The sequence below is a fragment of the Ceratosolen solmsi genome, unplaced genomic scaffold (genome assembly GCF_000503995.2).
Source record: "Ceratosolen solmsi marchali unplaced genomic scaffold, CerSol_1.0 scaffold35, whole genome shotgun sequence".
NCBI lineage: Eukaryota > Metazoa > Arthropoda > Insecta > Hymenoptera > Agaonidae > Ceratosolen > Ceratosolen solmsi.
In genome coordinates this window covers 3,481,154-3,491,129 of record NW_011948423.1, presented here as the reverse complement: position 1 = coordinate 3,491,129, position 9,976 = coordinate 3,481,154, and the positions used below count along the sequence as shown (strand labels likewise).

At 38.9% G+C, this 9,976-nt stretch overlaps 2 protein-coding genes across 2 annotated transcripts in view; one reads left to right on the top strand and one right to left on the bottom strand.

The window, feature by feature from the left end:
• Positions 1–292, bottom strand: part of Gat-a (GABA neurotransmitter transporter-1A) — a 16,477-nt gene extending 16,185 nt beyond the window's left edge. The window contains exon 1 of the mRNA XM_011499516.1: positions 147–292. The gene's annotated coding sequence lies outside the window, so the exon portion shown is untranslated. The remainder of the gene's footprint in view (positions 1–146) is intronic.
• A 4,107-nt stretch (positions 293–4,399) lies between these two features.
• On the top strand, positions 4,400–7,938 carry LOC105362161 (uncharacterized protein KIAA2013 homolog). Its single transcript, XM_011499515.1, has 7 exons — positions 4,400–4,892; positions 4,964–5,435; positions 5,526–5,763; positions 5,951–6,192; positions 6,285–6,512; positions 6,909–7,183; positions 7,273–7,938. The coding sequence occupies exons 1-7, from the start codon at positions 4,709–4,711 to the stop codon at positions 7,458–7,460; spliced, it is 1,827 nt and encodes a 608-aa protein (XP_011497817.1). The 5' UTR covers positions 4,400–4,708; the 3' UTR covers positions 7,461–7,938.
• The last annotated feature ends 2,038 nt before the right edge of the window (positions 7,939–9,976 follow it).

The following is a 9,976-nucleotide window of genomic DNA, read 5'->3' as shown; positions in this document are numbered from 1 at the left end:
GGCAACCGCCGCCGAGAGTAGCGGAGCGTGCCGAGAGAACGAGTGGCTGGAGGAAGAGGAGGAGGAGGAGGAGGAGGAGGAGGTGGCGGCGGTGGTGGTGGAGGAGGCGGAGGGTACGAACGAGAAGGATAAGTCGTGATACGCACCTCGGGCTCCGGGTAATCCTTCGTCGGTGACGGCGGCAGCAGTACTGGCTGTCTCCTCGCTGGTTTCTTCCTCGATTCGCTTCTTCTCTTCCTTCCGGGGGCGCTTCACCCCCAGCAATTTGTGCCCGGAGGCTCTTTGAAATGTGGCGCCACCGCGCCTCCTGTGCAAGAGCGAGCGAGCGAGCGAGCAAGCAAGCGAGAGAAAAACAGAGCGAGCGAACGAGAGAGGGTGGGAGGAACTGACGGTGCGGACTCGCGCGATGCTCGTGGGCGACTGGCCTCCGCGCCGAGTCGCCAACACCCCTGCACCCCAAACTCTCTCGCTCCCCACTGTCCGTCTCTCCCACCGACATTGTGTGCGCCGTCCCCTCGCTTCCCTTCGCCACACATCTCATCGCCACACTCCCCTACGGATCCCTTACCCCCCTCCCCACAACTCCCCTCTTCCCATCCCTCCCTTCGCCCACCCCTTCTCAACTCTCATTTTAAACATCGCAAGAATGCAACATGACCGCAGCATCCGAATGATGGCTGTGTGGAGGAGCGCGGGGCGAGGGCACGAAGGTCCTTCGGCCGGAACGAGCCTCGCGGCGCGCGCGCGCTAATTCATCGACGCGCGGCCACGGCGCGTACGTATGCAACACTAGGAAGTTCCTGTATCCGGAGGGGCTGCGCCTACGCACGTGACACCGATACGCCCTCGCATCCGTTTCGCAGGTTCGCGGCTCTTAGCTGGATACCCGGAGTGGTAAGGCGGGAGGGCGGGGGAACGCAATGCCGATCGTGCGAGTTAAGTGGCCGAGGTGTCGCGGATCCTCGAGCCTTCGACTTTGCGTCAGAGGCTCGTCCTCAGCCGCTCTCAAACCTCCACTTCCCTTCATTCTGCGATCGGCAGACCTAGAGTAAGACTTTTTCCAATGTCTATCCGCTCGTTATTGAGATGCCCTGTTGCATTTGGCCATATTGACGAATGGTGGAGGAAAACGTTGGTATGTGGCATGTAACGAGAATAATCCGATATGTAATTAATGCCGATTTATCCTGGCTAGCGGTGTAAAAATAATGCGAATCGCTTACGATCGTTTCGCAGTCTCCAGCTATTAAATAACAATTATATAAATAAAAATATCGCACCTCCTGCAGATTAACGGGCAAACGGTCATTCACGTGGAATATTCAAGGGAAATTGACATTTTTCAATCAGCTATAGTTCAATCCGATCGTTCAAATCTTCCTATCCGAGCCCGTTAATTCGATATGCTTTTTTTTTGTTCCGCGCGATAAAGCCACGTCAATTTTGGAATGAAAATGCAAATGAGAAAACATACGCACACCGAGTTTATAATATTTAATGTTAATCTGGGCTTTGTATGTATGATCCATTCCGCTTCCCGAACGCACGATGGAATACACGAGAGCTTTTGTATTGAGATCGGAATATTGTTTTTTGTTCAAATTATACCATAATGATAAATTGGATCGCGCGAATAGAATTCCCACGTTCTTATCGTCGTCTTATCGTAGCGGGTCAATCCATAATATACGTATTTTTGTGAATTTGTCATAACGACAAAGTACATCTTATTTTGTTATTTCTCGGGCACTTTGAACATCATGACAAGGCAATATAGCATCGACTCTTTCGAGATGAAATTTTTCAATACTCAAAAGGATAAGTTCATAGTAAAGTATTTACGATCAGTAATAATATTAGCGTCGCACGAGTGCGTCGCACGAGTCTAACATTTTTTTTTTTTTTTTTTTTTTTTCATGTTTTTTCAAATAAGTGCATAACTTTAGCGAGATACAATAAAAATTGTGAAACCCGTGTTAATCAATCTGTTCTCAATATTCTTTTCGTCACAAATATTATTTCCACCTTCAATGTCAACGGGATACGAGACATTAGTCGAATATAAAATGACATTGATTTGGTGCTTCGTCAGCCAATTGAGTCGTTGAACGGCCGTTAATAAACTCTTATAATCTTGCGAATTCTTCACGTCGGCTTTACAGAACATTGGCACTTTTATTCTTGTTTTTCGTCACGAGCCATTTGAAGTATTGAAGCCACCACAACCACCGTTACGCCCGAGCTTACGATTACGTATTTATTTATTTACTTATTTACGATCCCTGGGCAATCTCGCCTCGAAAGTTGGCTAATCCAATATACGCTCGGTCGGTCGGAGCTCGTGTTCGTCGGGAAAATATCGTCGCCGCTAACGTCGCGTAGATAAGAAGCCAGTCAATTATGCAGATTGAGTTAATGAATGGACTGGAGGAGGAATTTCAATTGCCGAGGGACGAGGATCGACTTGAGCCCGACGGTATTTTCGTAGCTGGTGGATAAGAGGGCGGATAACAGCGGATCGAAGGGAGTTGCAAATTGCGGAACTCGATAGAAAAATGGCCGGATCGTGGCAGAAACGCAGGCGTGGTTTTGCTTGTAACGCGAGGATGACAAAGTATTCGATGCTCGCCCGCTGTGTCGTGTCAATTCCAATGTTTCTCGTTAACTCTGGATCCACCACCACCACCAGCCCACCTCCGTGTCTCTCGCGGACGAGTTTCTATACACGGACATCTTCCTCAAGAGACACTCGTTCCCAGGGCGCCATTATCCGTCCCACCACCCCTCCCGCGCAAACCCTCGTTTTCTCACACTCCCCTTGCCACTTCAATTATTCGCACAGGACACTGCAAAACTGTACGATTATTAAAGCGCTCTTGCACTACTTATTTCTCCTTTAAACGACTGCCATTCCTAGAGGAAACGAGATCAGCTTCTGTCGCGTGCCAGTTTGTCTTGCATTTGCGCGTACATTTGTCAACTCGCGATTTAAAACATCAATGCTTAATGTTATTCGACTCGTTCGAATAGTTCGTTCGTTGGATATTGGCTGAAAAATGTGGGCCTTCCACCATTTACGATTCGAATCGAATCGATGAATTTCATCGTTAGAAAGCCACAAGGAGCGTAAGGAGAGCTTATTGCTCCTAAGTTGTGGAGTTACGTGGAGATACACGCCTTTGCGACGTTCAGATCCTTATGATTTCAGTCTCGTTATCTTCGTAAGTACGCGACTTTTCATTTAGAACTCTCGGCTCGCGCTATGCACGACAAAATTCTCGCCTTCACGCAAAAAATTTAAAACTTCAAAAGTTAATCATGTCAATATCTATCTTCCTTGTCCACGATTTTCGGCCACTGGCGACATAATAGAACGAAAAACCTTTTCGATTCCTCTTATTAGCCGAGCGACTGCCGAGTCATAAATTGACATTACAGTCGCTATTATTCGTTACATTTACGTTACGTAAGCAATAACAAACGCCATTAATAATAAATGACTTCTGTTAATAACTATTCGATTAAACTTTGAATAACTGTGCGTTAGTTGTTTGGGCAAATCGTTGTGATAAGAGTGTTTCGGCGATAGTCGACGCAAAGGCCGTTTAATATTAACTATCCTTAAGCATTCAGTATTTGTCGACAATCGTCGAAATTAAAAAAAAGGCGGAAATTAATTAATTAATATTAGAAGATCCGTACGGTAATGTCCGTATCGTAAGCTGTCGTCGTCGATGTCGAACCCAATAGGTTTCTTCACCGCGAGTTATCACGAACCTCCTATCGACGGACTATTACGTAGGCCTCAACTGCATATTCCGAGGAATTTGCTAATTGCGATAGGGGGCCCGACAATGGCAAACAAGCGAATTACTAGCGATCGAACACGAAGACATTACCATTAAAGTTCGCGTTGAACTTGCCGACCAATCGAGTTACCTTAACAATCACACTATGTCGTCCGACGAAATATTTTCACGCTTGCATTATGCAAAACGTGTATATTATTTATTGTATTGTAGTAATTATCTAAATTATCGAATCAACATCGGGGTGTTGTGTGGTAAGGAAGTGGGTGGTTAGGCGGGTCGACGGAGAGTAAAGGGACGCGAGCCATCGAGCGCAAAAGGTCTCAATCGATCTCCAAGTCGCGTTGGCGATTCATCCGGTGCATACCCGGTGTCATTGACAATCGGGACCGAAAGGTTCCTCGAATCTCATGGGCATTAGCCGACATTGGCCTCGGGTAAAGCGGGAAGCGCCGGGCGCTTGACTCGCGGGTCCGACTACTGGCCCATTCGCGGTGTGACACGCGTAGGCGAGAGGAGACGTTGCTTGGACCCGTTAGATGGGCGTTGCTGTATCACGTGCGTGCGCATTGGGAAACGCGAGGCTCGACAGGTTAACCGGCCGAGCGGACGGACACCCCTTCGCGGCGATTGATGGGCCAACGAAAATGACGTAGTTTACTCGCACTCGGGGGCATTGCTCATTTTTAATGCTAACTTGGCCGATTTCAGCCATTCGAGCATTATGGCTTTCGTACATTGTTGTGGAACGAAGAAAGTCGATGCCGTCGTGGCCGTAAAATGACGTTCTATCTATGATTCGGGTATGTTGATGCAGTGTGGAGGTTATGATTTGTTGCGAGCTATTGGATAGGTAATCTGTTGAATTAGGAATCTGAGCGGTTTAACGAGGTAGCGCGATGAGAGGCAGTGGTGGTATGTTTGATGTCCATGAGTTTGGTAAGCGAATGCGTCGTTTCATCGATGGGAATTACTCGTACCGGAAGATTCTTGTGTTCGCCGTGATTGTTGGAGGTTTCGTTTTGTATGTCGGCCCGTCGTTGGTTCAGTGGCTGTTTTCTGGCAGTGGAGAGTCTATCGAAGGTAAGGCGTGAAAAAGACTTGAGCTGAGCTTCTGCGTCCATGATTATTTAACAGTTTATGTTGTCGTGTAGCTTACGAGGAGCGCTGCATCAATGAGAAACTCGCGGGCTTCTATTTTGACTCCGTCGAGTACAATGCAAATATTTTATTCCATCCTGCGAAGGAGGATCAGCGACTTTACTTACCTTACGTGGGCAATGGAATTTTTGGCATTCCGATACAATCGCAATCCTGGCTGTACATAAAGAATGGCAGGAGTTTGTCTTTGCCAGTAAAGTGGCAGCCTCTCATTATTTATCAAGTGTCGGAGGATACTTTGTATAGAGAGGCGACTATCACTCATTACACAAAGGGTATCGTTTACAAATATCAGTGCTTCAGAGATGGCTATCACACGAGTTATCAATATTACGCTCACCGAGATCTCGAAGGCATTTTCGTTCAAGCGATAAAGATATCAAATCCGTTAAGCATCTCCTTGGAGTTACCGTTTAAATCGCAAGCATCGCTTCATTGGAGCGAATCTCTTGTCGAGCCAATAAAGTATAAGGGCTTAAATCTATTGTGTTATTAACGTGATTGTCCGAGCTGGATGAATCGATTATATTAGGGTGTACTCTTTTGTTGTTTCAGCATACTAGTCGAGCGTGCCAATCACGAGTTTAATTTGGAATCGGGATACGTCCCTGTGCCCAATTCTAACAAAATTGTAGCTGTGACCATTGTTTATCAAATTGTGCAAAAAAGAATACAAGTTAAGGCAAGAGGATCTGTTAAAATGGAATTCTTAACCAGTATAAAATATAGCGAACCAATTGAAATGGAACAGTACACTCGTGAAAGGAATGCAATTAGAGAAAAAGCTATTGACGTAAGTTTATTACTATAAATCAATACTCGCAGAAATTTTACAGTGTTATATTATACTGCACTGATCAGACTTGTTTAGTTCTTGATAATGTTTACGAATAATCCATTATTACGATAACATTATCAATCTATTATAAATGAAATATTATTTGCTTAATTACTTTATTTCAAATTTTTCTCTTCTCTAGCACATGAGAAAAGCTCTCGTTAAGCAACGCAGTCAAGGTTTGAAGGAAAGCCACGTAATTGCTTGGCAGCGTTATTGGCACACTGGCTTCAGGATAAGCGATTCCAAAGCGAAAGGAGCAATCAATGGATACAAAATAAATTCAACAATTTATTATGTACTGAGTCAGGTACCAAAAGCAACGGGAGATGTAGAGAAGAGTGTTATAAACAACGAGGGCTGCTATCGAGGACATCATACTTTGTAAGGGCTTACGTTCCGCTATATGTTAAAATGAAATATTCGTACGTGGCAACGAAATTCTGTATTTGAATTTTTTTCTATAAATTTATCAGAGATGCACCCCGTCTATGGAGAGATACCTCAACAATTGATATGATAAATGAATTGGTTCGAGCTTGGTCCATAACTCTTGAAAAACAGGGATGCTATAGATTAATGACTGGTAATCCTTCCGCTGTATTGCAAGCTATTGTCTTAAGTCTTGGAGGCTTAAGATTTAGTAACCAGCATCTAGAGTTTAATATTGATCCTCAACATTTACACAGAGATTTTTTATTTAGGTAAAGTATAATATTTTTGGCGATGCAAAAAGTAGGGTTACAATGCATTTGCTTTTCATAATGAAAGATGATTATCGCTCTACGCTTACTATTTAAATAAGTACTGTTAAAATATTAAGTATTTTACTATTTATTACTATTTTACTATTTACATACTATTTCTCTATTAAGCTTTAACATAGAAATTAAGAAATAAGAATAAATCTTGATAAATTACATTATAGTACATATACAAAGCATTACCTTCAATACCAAACTATTTGATTGATGTTAACATTATAATATTTTATCTTAGAAATGGTGGAAAGAAATAATCGACAATACCAGTATATTCTATATTTAATGAAAATACATGTATTCTTAGACGTCTTTTACATTAATATAAATAATTTGCAGAAGAATAAGTTATGGAAATGTCACGCATCTGAACATTTCTGTTAACGTTAATGAAGATAATCGAGCAGTTCTTGGTGTAGCTATTGACAGAAGTGACAGTGTTTATTTTGGATGCGATGCTGGCTGTTTAGATGCACCGGTACCACTCAGTCAAGCCTATACAAGCTTTCCAGTGAAACTTACCAAGCCGTTAACGGCCATTTTATATATAACTTCAGATTATCACCATATGCAGGACTTGCAAAATGCTCTACACGTTCATGCAGTTGACGAAGGTAGGAAATTTTCAAATTTCAAAACCTCCCAGCTCTTTAATGACTCCTCCATTCTGGCTTTAATGAATTTATAATAAATCACATTACAGCTCCGGCACACGACCATCACGTTATGGCGTTACATAAGCACGGACATCAATTAGGTGGCTTACCTACCTTTTTCTGGGTGAGCATATGTTTTCTAATCATCGTGTTCCACTTGTTTCTCTGTAAGCTCATTGTCTCGGAGTATTGGGATCAAAAGGATCGTGGGAAAGTACGATATAGTAAACTATAAGAACTGTAAATAAATTTTATAACACTCTTGTTATTTATCGTGTAAAGATAATATATTTTTACACAGTTATTAAAAAATGAGAGAGATGTACAGGCTGCGATATTGTTATGTCTATGCACGAGTGATGATCGTTCAATTTATGAATATTTATATGATTATTATATTATTTTTGTATTCGATCAACGCTTCGTTTCACCAGAATGTTTATTATCAATTTAATTAATAAAATAATTATGTTTTAGAATTTGAAAAGTTATATGACAGGTGAGGTAAAATAAGTTCTTCAATGCAAAGGATTTTCGAACTTTTTGCAGTATTTATTTAAAGAAACATAATTTCAATTTGTATAAATCACATGTGAAGTACATCAAAACTATACAAATGTTAAAATTAAAACAAATCTGTGGTGCAATAAAGTACAGTAATCGTAGGATGTATTCTAAATCTACGCAAACAATTAATAGTAATATTTAATGAAATGGAGAAGGTTATTTTTTTTATAAATAGCTTTTTACATTTTTTTAGCTTTATTTTATATTCCACGTTCATACATACACACATATATATATATATATATATATATATATATATATATATATTTGACGTATACGACCAGTCGTTAACATATTTTATTTCTTTTGCACAAGTAATATCAATTGTCGAGTATGTTGTTTTTTTATTTGATAAGTTTTTAATTGCTCTTTTCCATAAATCTCTAATGAACAATCACACACTAACAACCGATTAAATTCATTTTTATAACACTTAAGTCTAGATGTTTTTTTCTGTTTTATTTGTATTTCTAAAACGACACAGCGAGTTTCTGCTCGATATTTTTCTAATTTTTTTTCTTAACACATTTCTATTTCGTCTTAATTTAAAAGTAAAAAAAATCAAACGATATTTTGTAAAATTATCATACGTGATTATAATATGAAAAGAAAAATAATACTAATAGTTTGGATATTTGTTAATTACACGTCCACATTAGGCCCCTGATTAGAAAATACAATGTAAATCGACGAACATGATGCGTATTAGGAAAAATTCTGTCTGCTCATATAAATTTATAAATCTTCTTTAATTTTAAAACGAAATTTCATAAATTTGATAAATTTTTTTAATCTGAGTTGAAATTCTGAAGATTATTTTGAACGAAAAGATATATTTCATTGCAACTACGCATGGTGCAGCGAGAATATTGCACTTATTATCATTTTCTAGTCGGGGGTTTTTCAATCTTCAATAATAATTGTAAATAATAAACGCGCGTATTTGACACTTTTTAATTCAAACATTTCTTCATTTTCCAGATGTCTTTAATTTTTCTTATTTACGAATTTTTTCATCTGGTGAATAAATAAATTTCGTCAGCTTACCGATACCATTATTTTGATTATTATGTAACTTACAGCATTTATTAATAGAGATTCATTATACTTATTATTTAATAATAAACGGTACTTTATTTATGTACATACTTTACACAGAGTCTCTAAGTGAAAGAAATGATTGGCCTACGATTTATTTATTTATACTCCTAAAAAGTATAAATTGTATGAATTTAACCAACGCGTGTGCGTAAAGTGCGACATGAATAGATTACGGTTAATTCATTTCACGATATGAAGACCGCAATATGTTAATAACTATATATATGTACATACAACTTATATATATATATTAAATGTAAAGTTCAATCATAAGAATGAATATTTTTGCGTATTAGAATACATTTTTTTCTTTTTCGAGAGTTTTGGGATTACATTTTTCTCCAGAATTAAAACTTTATCGGTGAAATCAAGATAATATCAATTATTTTTCTTGCAAAAATTATATTGCTTATTATGAATAATGTGTTAATGTCATTTTTTGTTGTTGTTTTTTCTCTCTCTCTCTCTTTTTTTTTTAATAAAAAGCTGTTTGGTTTACATTACATATTTACAAAAGTACCCTGGTAAAAATTCGTCCAAGTTTAGTTCCAAGTCTGATGTCTTTATTTCTTATTAAATAGAGCATTACGTAAAATTATAACATTAATTTTAAATTTATAACTGTTGTGAAATTTTTATAGGTAAGTTTTGGTAAATATATTAAGATATTTATGCTACAACATAGTTAAAAAATTAACTTTACTTTAAAATAATAAATTATATTATTGCTGGCAATATAATTTTTTTTTTTTTTTTAATGTAATATATGATATGAATTGCCTATTATTTAACGTTATGGTTGTGCAAAGAAAAACAAAATAGATCTGACACACACACGCCCACGCACACGCCCACGCACACGCACACACACACGCATATATATATATATATATATATATGCTAATATTATGGAAAAAGTATTTCGATAATTAAGTTTGTGCAATGCTTGTAGGGGTGGGCGGTTAACTTTTGTTTGTCATCTTTTTCTACGTGTATATATAGCAGCTATCGTATGCTTTATAACAAGTTTCAAAATTTGAAAGGAAAATGTCCAAAGTTATAAATAAGAAGGTTGCTTTAATA